Source organism: Hippichthys cyanospilos, chromosome 15 (assembly GCF_059441005.1).
Source record: "Hippichthys cyanospilos isolate Australia breed blue-spotted pipefish chromosome 15, RoL_Hcya_1.0, whole genome shotgun sequence".
Classification (NCBI taxonomy): domain Eukaryota; kingdom Metazoa; phylum Chordata; class Actinopteri; order Syngnathiformes; family Syngnathidae; genus Hippichthys; species Hippichthys cyanospilos.
The window spans coordinates 9,341,718-9,357,026 of record NC_142383.1 but is presented as its reverse complement, the minus strand read 5'-3'; the positions used below and the strand labels follow the sequence as shown (position 1 = coordinate 9,357,026).

Sequence of the window (15,309 nt, the reverse complement as noted above, 5' to 3'; positions counted from 1 at the left end):
AATCATTTGCGTCTCCTGTAAATACAGAACAGCAGTATAAGGTATCACTTATGTGACGTTAGTCCTGGAACTCTTCTGACAGACCCATAATACCAAAAGTGTATTCATAAAGGCAACGTTATAATGCATAAATCTGAGCATCATTAATAACGTGTATCTGCATCAGCAAGTAACGTTTTGAAGTATATTTTATTCATGATCAACACCACATTCCGAAGCGCAAATACACATTTGCAGTTCTGTGATCACTTACAGATATTGTTGTAAAACCAAAGCTCAGTGGAGCCTAATCACAGATTAAACTGACTTTTGCTGAAAATATCCCTCTGATGAACATATGCTTTCAATTCTAGCAGAGCCGCATTTACCCACCCTCGAAGGTTGTTAATATTTGTTGGGATCAACAAGGCAGGAAAGGGTACTAATTCACAGCATATGGGAATTATTAGAAACGTGGAACAGCAGGGGGTAACTGAATGGAGCAAGAGAATGTGTCAATATTTACATTTTACAAGAGGGTGGAAAAGCATTTTTGCATTGTACTTTAACAAACACTTTTAGTGACAATGTATCATTTTGAACACCCACTATATATATATATATATATATATATATATATATATATATATATATATATATATATATATATATATATATATATGTTTTGTAGGTCTAGTAATAACTATATTACATGCAGAATGCCGCTCAGATGGGGGCAGTGGTGTTTTTTTTTAGCTACAGAAAGCGATAGAGGAAAACTTTCACCAATGCTATTCATATCACTGCTTTGTACGTCAATCGCCAATTAAAAAAAAGGAAGGAAGATATGGACGGTGGGGGTGGGGGGGGGTCTGGTTCACCGCTGCATGACAATCGGTTTGGGAATTGGGATGACATTACAGTATTGTACATGATTTATTTATTTAAAAATGTGAGACAACACTGCTTGCATCCTAACGCCAACTGTGTCTGTCCGTTGTGTTGAGTATGAGATTGAGACTGTTTCTTGGTCCTGCATCTTGTGAGCTTGATACTTGATCCTGACAGGCCGTCAACCAAAAAGCAACAGCAGGACGATGGAGACTGAATTAACGATTATAAGAGGCACTAGAATAAGAAACATGGAAACATATTGAAAAAAAAAACAACAACTCCATGTAGTTGAAATTTAAAAGCGAGTTTCACATGATATGGATTAATTGTAAACAATAAAAGCACTTGAATGGAATGAAATTGCATATTTCACTGGTATTGAGTTAAGATTACGGCAGAAACCTACCCCTCATGATTATACGGACTGAGCGGATGAGATTGAGGATTTGGGCTTTGATTCCCGGGTCATCTCCAAAACCTGACACCCCCTGGTCGACACCTGATCCAACTAGGGAGACAGAAGAAAATACACGGATGAGATGGTGCAATTCAGAAAGCAAAAGCTGAAATATTACATGCACACAGTGATCAGACCTTATTAGAAGAAATGGAATCTTACACTGTGATTTTGGTCAAATATAGAAGCTATAGGAGAGTGCAATATATAAACGTGCATTAGAGTTTTACAAAGTGAACAACCGTAATACGAATTGTCATAATGCATCACAGGAAGGGAAAAAGGACGTCAGATAAAGATCACATATGTACATCTGAAGAACGACTAAATACTTACTTTTCCTGAGAAACCTTTCCTCGTGCAACACGGCGATGGCGTTTGTGCACAGAATAGCCGTCTGGATGAGTGAATAGAATGTGAGCGCCATGCTGGCAACTTCTTTTCTGTTTTTTTTTTTTTTCAATCACTCCCACAGATGCTGTGCAAAGAGCCGTAAATGAGCACAAAATGTCGTAGAAACAAAGGCAACGTAAATCGCGCATAGCGACGTAACCATACTTCGGCATTTCCTTTTTTTTCTAAACGTGCGTTTAGATAAATATTTTGGGATGTGTATCGTGTCAGGTTAATCCTGTAGGTTAGTTTGGTGTTGATAATTATGTTGGTATGATATTAAATATCCAATCGATTTTGTACAATCATGAAGCCATTCCGTCGTTATTCATATTATTTTAATTTACACATACAATAAACTGTAGAGAACATGAACATAGGTCATTTAAATACATCTGCAGTTCATAATTATAACATCTTTTTCAGTAAATGACAACTTTATCCATTCATTTGGTTCAATGTATAAACAAGATGGATGAGTTTTCATATTAAATTTGTCAGATACATTTGACAGCATCAACATATTTTTTCTTTGCATTAAATCATATATTTAAGGTCAGGGTCTTGAGCCCGAAATTGAGACGAAACAAACATACACATTTAAACAGACTGTGAGGATAAATACTCTCACATTGGACATTATGTACAGTTCTGTTTGAATATATTACAAGTTCCTTATATACAAATCTAGTCCATTCAGCATCTGCAGACTTCACAAACATTTTGAAAAAGCAGCATACCGATCATCACCTTTGGGTGAAACCCAAGCTTTTAATCTATGATTATAGATTAAGTAAATTGACAAACGCCCATACGGATGCTTATCTGCAGAATACTTTCGGACAATATGACAAATGATAGGTGACATTTGAGGTAACATTTCCTGTGTGTTTAAGATGTATATGTTCACAGTAAATAATGGCTGATATGTCATTTACTATTATTACAGCAACAAAAACAGTGACTATTTTAGAATGAGTGTGGCCCTCATCCAATGAGTTTATATACAGCAGCAGTTCAGAGTCCTGGACAAAAAAAAAAAAAAAAGAACTCAATCTGATGCTTGGTACCTTTAAAAACTATTTAAAAAGTCAGGTAGTTGAACTTGAGTAGATTAGCTTTGAAGTTCGCCTGGTACTCATGAAGGACGTCTTTGGGTCCTGATTGGTGTCTTTGAGTCTGAATGCAGATTTGCATTGGAAGTCATCAATATGTTTCTCTTTGAAGAAACCGATCTCAAGGAACAGGACAACGGTGTCAGGTGCAAGGAATCCAGAGAAATTGCCTGCATTCTACTATGTCTTTTCATCGAAAGTAACCACCCCATGATTCTTCTTCCTTCAGGATGAGATGGCTCAGCCTGGGAAGAAAATAAATGAATAAATAAATCACTGAAAACTGTAATTATACGGATTCCTGAATACTGTAAAGATTTGACTTAGTTATTTCAATAAAAAGAAGACTTACCTTTACTTTATTTATTCAAATGCGAGCTTATCTTTTCTTTTCTAATAATATTTGCATAAGGAATCTGAAAGACAAAAAAAAAGAGAATTTTAGGAGGGGAAAGCACAGACAAAGCAGACATGACAATAATTAAGTAAAAGATATTGGGTATCCAGCCCCATTCATCATTCACAATTTGTGCAAATACAAGCTTTGTGAGCAAACAAGCATGTCCTGTTTTTCCAAGTGACAGAAAGCAAAGACAAATGGGGTCTGTCATTCTTTCAGTCAGCTGTGATGATTGAATCAGAGGCTACACAGGACCTTGTCACCCATGAAAGACAAACTACATGATTGGATTGATTGTCTGTTTTATTTAGATGCACATATACGCAAAAATAGTACAGTCAAGTCTGTTACTGGTACCGCCAACAACATTTACAATACTTACTTAACATTAAGCACATCAAATATAAGCGTAGCAAAAAGAGCTATTTTGGTAGTGAGATGGATGTATCGTTCTTTTGCGTGCATTGTCTTACCATTTGTAAATGCTGGACCATCTCTTCTCTGTAGGCGAGCTCTCTTTTCATCTGGTCTTGAAAATTATCTGAAATAAATATGACAATTCATTGAGAAACTAGTGTATTGTGGTGCAGTTGACAGAGAAAGTGCAAACATGCAGTATAGTATAGTGGCAATCTTGACTTGGTACTTACGGAAGACAGGAAATGGGGAGGTGCCCTTCAGAGCATGAAATTCCTGTTCCAGCCTCCTTCTGAAATCTATCTGCTCCAGGAGAACCTTTTGGAGCTCCTCTGTTGGGGACAAAGGCAAAAAGGAAAGAGGACAGCGTTGCTCATAATGCTTGTGATCAAAACAACCCCAATGGGCAGTTAATATATTGTTAATAAATGTGTGAGTAGATTCAATATTCGTGTACCTTTCTCCATATTCTCGACATCCTTCTTTAGCTGCACAGGAGAAGCAGCACCTTGACTTTGATCACCTAAGAACACAAAAGGCATTTTAGATTAATAATAAAAATAGAACTTCATATATATTCTAGAGACACTGGCTATTTATTTGTGTCCGATACTTTTTTTGTCTTCATCTTTTTCCTCATTCAAGCTACTCCACAAAGTCCTCCTGTGCACAGTTGAGGACATCTCGGTCTTTCCAACGATGTCTCAATGTGTTTGAGACAAAATGGACACAACACAAATGAATGACTGGGTCTCGCGAGGATAGAATCGAGCCACAGCCAAAGTGATCATATTGATCAGTTTGAATTCTTCTCATCAACAAGCTTGAAAGTGCAAACTGTAATTCACCATCTGACCTCTAGATGTCAGTGTCATATTGTGAAAACGACTAACTGGAAGCCTTAACCACTTTCCTTCGCTGCAATTCTAATCTCCACTTGTGGTCAATTCGCCATCAAGAAGTGTTTTGACAAATCCAGTTAAGTAGTACATATATTATATACAAGTATATGTCAGGGGTCACCATTTTTAAAAAAAAATGAGAGCTTCCTCTTGGATACAGATTACTGTGATGAACCTCTTTGATGTAATTTTGTTGAAAAACAACTTTAGAAGCTGAGAGGGGAAAAATTCTCATAATCATTATCAATATTGATTTAACAAGGGAGAAATTCCAATGAGCAAAAATGTTTCTACACACAACAACATTTTACAATGATTACTTCTCCAATCCCAGGGTAATCACAATGTCCCATCACCATTTTACTTCGTTTACTTGTTAATAAAAAAAGATACAAAAGACCCCAAACAATTTGATTCCAGTTTAGCCTGATAATGATACAATTAAGCAAACACGATTAATACATTCAACATACAATTTTATTTTAGACCGAGTGTCGAGAGGGTTGATCCCCGGCCCTGATATTTAGTATTTAGTGTGTGTATGTGTATATATTTTTTTAATTGTATCAATTTCAGGGAACTTTTTTTCATTCATCCATTCATGCTGTATCAATCTAATCCTGCCAATTTAAAGGCACTGTATCATTCTATTTTAAACTTTCCACATCTGCAACTATATGTATGATTACACATCGCCAGAAGACAATTTAATTCATCATGAGTAGTAATGAGTTATTTTGGTGGACTTTTTTCTAATCAAGAAGTACCGCAATAGGTTTGACTCCCTTAAACGCCGCCTCTCACTGTGCGGCTGCCACGCCACTTCTTTGACGTCCTGCATGTGCGCCACTGACTTTCAGGAGAATGTGGACATGTGTTGAGTCTGCATGGGAGCGATACTCAATCGGCGATGCAACAAATTGAAAAGTCTGAGGACCCAGTTGTTTACTCCGATCGGGTTGGGATGGTACTTAGAGTGCAGCAATGAGCAGGAAAGGTGACGGAAAGGAGGAGTTTTTGGTGCGGAAATAGCATTCTAACAAGGTTCAAAGCTTCAGAAAGTGAAATTCGCATGAAACGGACACTTTCATGCTGAATGCAAACATGCTCCTCAAATGTCTATTCCTGTGGCATTTTCCAATGTAACTAGTTTGAAAACGGCACGCCGCGCGCGTGTTTGTGCCAAAGCGATAATGAAGCCATCGCCAACACTCGATGTGTACGGTCTCCTCCAGTCATTTCATATCCTCCTTCAGCCCTCCTATGCTCTTTCCTCTCATTTAGAGCAGAGTTTCCCCCTCTCGTCTCTTCTTTCCCTCTCCTCTCTCTGTCTCATTTGACAAGCAAATTTGCAGACACTGCCCGAGGATAACAACCTCGTTTGACAGTCAATTAACCGTGAATAGTCAAAGCCAAAGCGGTTTGCATTACATAAATGGAAAATTAGATTATTTTTTTTTTCTCCCTAGAAACAGAGGGAGAGTTTAAAGACAGTGGAGGTGGTGAGGAAGGGGAGGGGGCTTGCATTCTCCAAGGAGTCAGGCCTTCTAATCACGTCGAGCTTCCCAACGCCCAGGGAGACGTTTGGCAATCAGGGGAAAGGTGGTCTCATTTAATTTGTTTCGTGTAATTTTTCGAAATACATTACACATAATGTGCGGGGATCATTACGATGCGCGTGCGCGAGGGTGTCCGGGTAGCGTCGGCGTGTGTTTGCGTTAGTGGGGGTAGATATAAATGTTGGCACAGATGTCATAAAGCACTTTTAATGTTTTCCTGACAGATATAAAAAGGCAATAAGCTGTGATCTTTTTCAAACAGCCAAGGTTTTTTAGCGCTGAGGAAGGAGGGGGGTGAAAAAAAGGCAATTATGTCTGAGGCGATATTGGTCTAGGATGGAGCTTGCCAGCGCCGCTGCTTATTTCTGAGCTGATGTTTTCTTGTTGAACTATAACGGCCCCCCGAAGAGCAACCGCCTCGGCGACAACTCGGCTTGAGCGGCTTTACGCCGCGCTTTTCTTTAGGCACTTGATTAGGTACTCTTGCACAATCGAATAATACGAGTTGAGTCTGGTCACCTGTCAGCATCGATGTTGAATTTACAATGTGCTCATTGTAAATAAGAACAATTCTCTAAATATCAATGGTGATTGCGCTTAATGGTGGTTGAATATACTGTATATATACTGTATATATATATATATATATATATATATATATATATATATATATATATATATATATATATATATATATATATATATATTGAATATATGTTTGTTTTTTTAAAGGGATGGAGTAAACCAAAAATGACCTTTGATAGAGTTTTACTCGTATGGATAATAGCTGCATTGATTTATCAATTAATCGACGACTAATCAATTATCGAATCGATTACCATTTCGATAATATTTCAAAGTGTCCAAATTTGTAATTTCAGCCTCAAACCAGTTCCTGGTTAAATCCTTGTAAGCAAAATTCTCTTCATATTGAATTTTAAAAAATGGTTTTACCGCTTCACTTTTAAAAAACAATATGTATTTTTTTTTCTTTCATTCTGACATGATGATCCAAGCCAGTAACCGAGCCCTTGTCTACTTACTTACTAGGTTAATGCACTGTGAATCTGAAATAAGGCCCCGTTCTTGAAACGAGGTATGGAAATCAAAATTTCAATCACATTTAATAATCGACAAAATACTAAAAACGATTATTAACTTATTGACTGCAATTGATTAATGTCACAAAAAATACTGCTACGACTTAGTGTGACATTTCATGGTAGATCTTGTAACTCACTCAATGCCATTGGCTAGTGACATCACACACATTTTTTACTTAGCTGGCCGTGAATGAGTAAAAAGAATCCTTGCAGAAGCCATTGTTTGGACTTTGCAACATTAGCCAAACGAATTAGAAAGAATATATTCAAGTACAATGCAGGCCATCTTGAACTAAGCCAAGGAACCCAGCTGTAATTAGACCACTCAGGAATATTTTTAAAGGAAGCCGTGACCTATCTTTGTATATGGAAACAGACATGACTAAATAATCATATTTAACATTTAAAATTAACTTGTATTATTTTATGCAACAATGATTAGGAATGTCTGATGTGGGCTCGTCCACGTGCGTGCGATATTAAGGAACTACAGTTAGTTGGCCATAGAAATATTGAATCTGAACTGAAATGTAGGGGTTTTTGAATACATCTTTTGGGGTGTAGATCATGCTCACACCCTATTAAAGTGGGAGGTTTTTTTCAAAGCTGTCATTGTTTCATAAATAAAACTACATTAAAATAAGTGATGATATGAATTATTGACCCACCAAAGTCCCTAATACATGGATCACTTCTGAAACATTTTTTTGGGGAAAATATATATATTTTGTGTTTGTTCCTTAATTATAAAAAACAGTGGGGGTTCTGGATAATGTACCATAATCATAAAAATCTCATACCATAGAAAATGTTTGATCTATTGAAAACAAACCAAAAAAAAAAAATAGATAGAAACGTTTTGGGGGGAAAATAAATGCTCACCAAATGTTAAAGACCTCTTTAAGGGTTAAAAAAATACCTCAGTGACACTTTTTGGTTTTCATCAGATAGCTAAAGTGTATCATGTTGTAGAAGTGATTGTGTGTACAGGGATCAAATCACTGACACAGCCTTATTTGGTCAGCATTAAGTAATTTGAAATCCCAGGAATGGGGTTGTCTGCTGCAATTAGATCCATTCTACTTTAAATTGTTATTATGAAATGGATCAAATCCAATTTATTTATTTAGTACGATTACAAAATTTGAGGCTTTCATTACTTGACAGCATCCAAGCGGGAGGGGGGGGGGGGGGGTGTACCTGAGCTTTCCCTCCAGTAGTCTGATGCTGGTGCTGATGTTTCATTCTCGGTTCCAAAGAAGTTGTTCTGGTCTTTGTTTTCATCTTGAGGACACAATGAGATAAGAAATTTATTGGGGCTGGGCATTTGTAGTCTTCTCGAAATAACAAGGTGTGTGCACAGTGTGTGTTTATGAGAGATCGCGTTTGATGGCGCATCGCCACAAAACAAGCAGACGTCGTCGCCGTGAGAGATGAGAGCAGAAAATGAACCATTCCAGAAATATGTGTCACATAAAAACCCCTCACTCAGACACTCAATGAAAGAAAGGTGCCATAAAACAACTGGCTCATACATCAGATTTTAAAAAAGTGATTTTAGAAAAATTGATAGTAAGTCAAAGCTGCTTTAATAATGGGCCTGTCTTTATATCATGCAATAAATTAGAGCAATTTTAAATGTCTGTGCCTACCTGACATGGAGTCTTTGGTTGCGTAAGCAGGCAGTCCTTCATTTCTGTTTTTGTCCACCTGAATCACAGACATTGTTATTATTACGTTTGTGTTACCCATCATATAGTATAAATAGAATGTGTAAACTTGTCGTTGATTAAACACATCGCTAATGAGTCAGCCCCGGAATTTATTTTGCAATTATAATCTTTAGAACACATGTGGCTATGTGGGATTTTAAAATATATTTAAAAGCCAGCATCTGTTCAAAAATCATTTTAGAATAACAAAATTATGTGAATATTTCATGAAAATATATACTAACACCACAAAAAGAATTGTGTTTTCAATAGGGTATTCAATTCAATCATACTAAAGTTCAGTCACCCCTTACTAGAATGGTGTGACCCAAAATGTTCTATGGCAACTATGATCCCAAAGGAGGACATTTTATGTTGATAATAATTATGTGCACAAACCTTATTTTAAATTAAGTTAATTAAAGGTGTAATTAATGATGGATGAATCAGCAGTCACATACCAAATTAATAAATACTCGTTTAGAGACCGAAAATTGTCTTTACGCTCAGAATTTCAGCCTCTCAACTGTTTTTTAGTGCTCTATTAAGGCAGACTGATTTATCACTGTATTTCTTTTTGTGATGTTGTTGCCATATAGTACACGAGGTCACATTCAAAATCAAGTTTCAAAATTTACTAAAACAATGTTGACATATCACGTCTTTTTTGTTCACTAAAAATGCTATGCGCTGGTTAGTGGGTAGATCACTGCAGAAAGGTTGAGGATGACTTCTTTGAATAATAATCTATTACAAATCTTTTTCTCTGCCTGCATGTTTGAAATGCTTTCTCTAATATGCCCATTATTTCTCTCCTGCCCCCTTCGGCAGCCGCCAGGTTAATGCAAGTGTCAACAGGTTAAAGATTAGAGTTGCCCTAACAGGCTGAGGTCACACTGGGAGAACAAACACACGGTGGCCATTAAAAAGCCCACATGCCAGGGTCTATTAGCAAAGATCAGGGTGGGCTAACTGTTTCAATTCCAACAGGGAGAAGGCGGCATATCAATCTGCTTATGCAGATCGCATCACCGCCCGCCGCAACACCATTTAAATAATAATTAGCTGATGTGGCCTGCGGGGATATTTACGTTTTTGTAAGATGGGTCGTCTCGGTGCTGCGGGCTGGAGTTGGAGAGCGGCAGGCTGGCGGGCGAAGAGGCGGGCAAGCTGGGGGACTCCTGTCGGGTGGAGTCCGCAGAGGGAGGGGAGGCGCCGGGATAGGCCGCCGCACTCCCCCTCTCTTTCCCTCGTTCCTCTCCGGCACCGTTGCTCACGGCGGGCAGGAAGGGATTTGTTTGAGTCTGCGGGGGTCGGCCGGCGAAGCCCCCCTCCTCTTCGTCGTCTTCCTGCTTGGAGGACTCCACGTCCACCTCGCCGTCCTCGTCGCTTTCCCCTCCCTCCGCTTCTCCCCCGCTTTCGCTGGCGTAGCTGCAGCTGCTGCTGGGCGAGAGCCTCGGGTGGCGGTCCGACCCGGCGCCGATGACCCCCAGGTCTTCGTCCGTCGCTCCGGCGACGCTTCCTCCGTTGCTGTGGAGCTTGGCGATGCTCTCCACATCCTTGATGACGGGGCGGAAGGCTGAGCCGTAGTTGGGCTTTCTGGTTTGGAGTGAGGGGTTGTCTAAGAGTTTGAGCCAGCTCTCTGAAGTTGCAGGTCGAAGGTCAGGGGTCATCGTTGTGCAGTCGGGGTCGAAGAGAGCGGATCTAGATGCGGCGCTCCCGTTGTTCGGGGTCATGTTCGTAGTGAGGCCGTTCCCGTTGGCGGCGCCCTGTTCGGAGGAGTCCGACAGATCCAGGAAGGCCTGCCTGAGGGAGGGATTGTCAGCCAATGAGGAGAGGCTGGGCTGCGGCTGCAGGTAGGTGGGCACAGGGATCCCACCCGCTGCTCTCGGGGGCCAAAACATGCATATCGGCGGATAAAAAGCGTCCTTACGTCCTGGCCATAAAAGACCTGAGAGTCCTGTGGCTTTGTGCCCGGCTGGCACATCACTGTCCTCTTTCTTCTGCTGGCAGAGGCCAAATGCCGGGAAGGGGTAAGGTGATGGAAAAATGGAGGTGGGCGGGAACTTTTGGAGCATGCCGAAGCCTTTGCTTGGCACGGGGATGACGGGGTAACTCCGCGGCGTCTTGCGTGGAGACAAACCGCCTCCTTCGAGGTCGTCTTCGTCGTCAAAGTGCGCTCTTTTCTGAGCGCCCAGGTCGCCTCCCATCATGTGAGGCACCACCGAGCCGACGGTCTTGATGGGAGCCATGGGATGGCAGTGGCCCGCCGAGGGCAACGTCCTCTTCCGGCTTCCTCCATTGAACATGGCCTTCACGTCTTCCCAAGCGTAAACCAGCTCATCAGCCGGATGCTTGTCGCTAAGTTTGAGGTGCCGCCGCCAGGAGTTGAAGTTGGCGGCGTCGGGCTGGGTGTACTTGGCTTCCGGCGTGCGATGGGAGTGAAAAATGAACTTGTTCGGAGAGAAGTACATGTTGCAGAAGGAGCACTTGATGCATTTGGCCCGTGAGCTGTTGTAGCGAGCAGGGATGAAGTTCCCGCGGCAACCCCAAGCGCACTCGTGCGTCACGTCGAAGGCAAAGTTGTCGGGCAGTTTGGGAGGCATGTTCTCTCCCAGGAAGGATTTGCAAAGACGCTCGGCCTCACGTTTGGTGATCATGCCGCAGCGGCGGGATGAGATGGGCATGGCCCCGGCTCGCCTGAGGATCTCCAATTGGACGGGCGTGCACTGGACACAAGTGATGCCCAGCGCCACGCGGCGGTTATGGATCTCGTTGTAGCTGTAGTTTTTCAGGAGCGTGTTGGAAATCTGCGCCAAGCAAAGTCTCTCGTTGTTGTCGATGACCAGCGACACGATGGGAACGCCATACAGGATGACCTGGCCCACCTGATTGGGCTTGAGGGGCGAGGAGGAAGACGAGGGCGAGGGCGAAGACAAGGAAGACGAGGAGTGGTGGTGGTTGGGCCGGGGAGGAGTCAGAGGTTCTGGAGGGTATGGGCCTGTTGAACCTGTCATGATGATGTCATTGGGGTTGGAAAGATGAGACTTGTCCATACTGCCACAACAAACCTGAAGATGGAGAAAGAAAGACAAGAAAAAAAAAACACACCAAAGTTGTTGTGATGCTGCAGAAATAAACATACTCATGTGTCATTTTCATTTGCATTAAACAGGACCCAAAATAATGACATATAACATGCATTGTATTAAGACTGAACTCATCAGTTTCCTTGATTTTTGAAGTTTGGTTCTAATAAAATCAAGCTGATGTCCAGAGTTTTTTTTTAATGGACAGGCTTGTATAACAGATTATGAATAAATTATAGATTTTAATTTTTAAAAAAAACTAATAATTTTTTTCTAAGTCATGAAACAAAGTATGAAACGAGAAGTTAAAAACCCCTCCACACACACACACACTTGCACACACACACACATAATTGTCAGTGGTTGTCCATGTAGTTTGACGGAGACAACGCACACATAATAAACTATAATTATAAAGTATGAGAGTTCCTAACTATTGATAAATTGGAATACAAAAAATAGAGCATATAAAACAAAATGTATTTTACTCAAATTAATTACAAAATGTACATGTGAATGTTTATTCATTTTCCTACATTGAAATTCCTTCTAAACGCTTAATAGAATAAAATGACAAATGATAATATGGAACATATTAAAAATAATTAATTTTCAGATAATCACATACTTTTTAAAACGTACCTAGTGCGGTTTTCAAACTTGATTTTTTTTTTTTTTTTTTAATCACACATTTGAAGAAAATTGCTGTCTGTATTTCCTGCCACCATTTTTTAATAAATGTGTTTGCATCATTTGAATGTTTGGATTAATTTTCGCTCTTGTCAGTGTCTTACAATTGCAAACAGAAAGACAAAACAATTCTGTATGACATTGTTATAAAACATAAAATTGTAATATTCGTGTATCTAATAAGGCCCATTAAAAATAACAAATAAAACTTCTAATGATAAAACACAGCAATTAGCATGGCCTCTCTCCAATGCACGTACGTGTTAATGAATTCCAACAGCTCAATCGCTCAACGTTTTATTTAAATAACTGATAGATTATGAATAAAAAGCAAATTGTTGAAAATAAAATGCTCTTGTACGGGTTGTATATTGCTTGCTTATTAAACTTATTTTCAACGGGTCCAAAACTTTTGCTGCGCATTTATCGATACACTATCAATTGCAATTTAGTTTAATTTAAAATAAAAACATCCGGCGGAGATTCTTCAATAATGTCTGCACACATTTAATAAACAATACGAAAATAAATTATAAGTTTCTAATTTCTTATGGTAGCCGCATTGTATGTACTTTTCCAACAAAAAACGCGAAATGAATTCATTTTTGTCAATGAAAGCGGGCAAGTTGCCTTTTTTAAGTTTAGATGTCTATTTGCATTTGTCGAGTGCTTACCTCTAAAAGCCGGGAGTCCTCCAAATTGTTAGTCTTTAAGAAAGTGTCCGTTTCACTTGAAAAATCACTTTATCCTACATAGCATGAAAAACTCATGTTTTTAAACGAGCTAATAAAACCAAAATTTATTGGCAACGGTGATTTTTTTTCTTTTATTTGTTTTTTTTTAACTGGGTCTAACTAGAGTGTAGCGGCTCGTCAGATGTGACTAAACCGCGGACGCACACGCTGCTTTTATTCGCCTTTCAGAAGGTGCCACGCGCCGACTTAATCCTTCTCTCCTCCTCACTCTCTCTCTCCCTCCCTCCCTCGCTCCCCCTTTCTCCATTTGAACCTCGCTCTCTCATTCTCTCTTTCTGCTGTTTGATTGGCGTGTGGCTCGAGCTCAGCCCACCACAACACCAGCACCATGGGACACGAGCACTCGCCATCGCCACACTCGCTCCGACACATCGCACCCCTGCGCTTGCGGCTCCGCTATAGTTCCATTCACGGTAATATATTGAAATAAAAGAACGTTATGGAAAATACAAATCGTATCGCGGGCGCCACTCTGAATGTATCAAGGTCGTCTTTAAAAGAAAAATACTTTAAAGGTAATTTTATTAGTAACACAGAAAACCGGGATGACAGGTGTTGATTATGGGGGTCGCGTTCCATTTAGTTTGTTGGTTGAATGCAATCGGATGGCACACGAAAGGTAATTAGTTTTTTTCTTTCAAATTAGATACGTTTTATATTTTAAGCGAAATTTACGATTCCAATTAATTACAAAAAATCACATGGGGGCCTTAAACGTTAGCATATAGAAAAATGTTGAACGTATGACTTCAATACCTCCTTGCAACAATTCCAACAACTCTGGCAAAACATAGCAAAGGCAACTATTAATATCAGTTCAAGTTTGACAAGCGAAATTGGTGACACTTTACCTCTTAAACCCCCGGACACTCAATTTGAATTGAATTGTGGTAAAATCTCCCCTGACTGTTTTTTTTTTTTTTTTTTACTTGGGCAATTTATTCTAGATATACACACAAAAGTCAGTTTGAAGATCCAAAGGTTCTGATTTCTTGGATGTCATTTAAATAAACGACCAGGGGTCTCAACTTGCAATCTCATTTTTTAAAGTTATTCTTTTACTTCTTTTGCTTTCTCGTATGGCAAGCATCCTGCCCCCGCTGCTCAATTACTCCATCCACTAAAAATATGCAGCCAAATTACAGATGGGAGCACGCAGACCTATAAAATCATCTAACCCAAATTGAAGGATGTCGTCACCGGTCCTCATGTGAGAGAGAACAGTGTTCATAATTATTAGGACAGCAGTGGCCATGATTTGAGACGATTTACAATAAATACAAATCGTTCTTAAAAAAAAAAAGAAGGTTCCAATTATAATCCTAGTTGGAACAACTTTCAAATATGTATATGAAATATCATTCTTAATTCTAAAGAACACTATCCCGTATCGGTGATCGGTTGTCAAAGTATAAATTGAGATGGGCATCATTTTTTGAGGGCTGTTTTTGAATTCGCACATACACAAGCAAGTCCCATCTGCTCCTTTTCAAACCAATTTACTTCGCGTCACAGCGAGTGCATTTGTCTCGTGACACAAGCAAGGGGGCGGGGCTATATATCTGACGTCACAGCCAACTAATATTTTACTTCGGTTTTTATTGCAATATTCCCTGTGTAGTTTAAATCAAGTTGCCATGACGTTTAGGTCTTTCTGTCAAAAATGTAAATAATGCAAGGTGAAAAAAATTACAAACTTTAATAACAAATACTTTCACCCTTGAAATGAGAGCGGATGGAGATAATTAAACGCCTCATGTTTCCGAGATGTCATGAAAAGCAGAGCATGACTAAACCACGTGAAGCGGGGAAAAGGGCTGATTTCAATACAATGCAGCTATTAC

The 15,309-nt window shown here is 39.7% G+C and overlaps 2 protein-coding genes across 2 annotated transcripts; both read right to left on the bottom strand.

The window, feature by feature from the left end:
* Nucleotides 1–170: 170 nt before the first annotated feature.
* On the bottom strand, nt 171–1,826 carry ier3ip1 (immediate early response 3 interacting protein 1). The gene is made up of 3 exons (XM_088435278.1): nt 1,667–1,826; nt 1,280–1,381; nt 171–1,107 (listed from the first exon to the last, which is right to left on the bottom strand). The coding sequence occupies exons 1-3, from the start codon at nt 1,755–1,757 to the stop codon at nt 1,052–1,054; spliced, it is 249 nt and encodes an 82-aa protein (XP_088291404.1). The 5' UTR covers nt 1,758–1,826; the 3' UTR covers nt 171–1,051.
* Nucleotides 1,827–2,047: 221 nt separating this feature from the next.
* Nucleotides 2,048–13,563, bottom strand: skor2 (SKI family transcriptional corepressor 2). Its single transcript, XM_088435125.1, has 9 exons — nt 13,385–13,563; nt 10,023–12,002; nt 8,872–8,929; nt 8,420–8,503; nt 4,113–4,178; nt 3,889–3,987; nt 3,712–3,779; nt 3,191–3,254; nt 2,048–3,083 (listed from the first exon to the last, which is right to left on the bottom strand). The coding sequence occupies exons 2-8, from the start codon at nt 11,985–11,987 to the stop codon at nt 3,198–3,200; spliced, it is 2,397 nt and encodes a 798-aa protein (XP_088291251.1). The 5' UTR covers nt 11,988–12,002; nt 13,385–13,563; the 3' UTR covers nt 2,048–3,083; nt 3,191–3,197.
* Between the last annotated feature and the right edge of the window lie 1,746 nt (nt 13,564–15,309).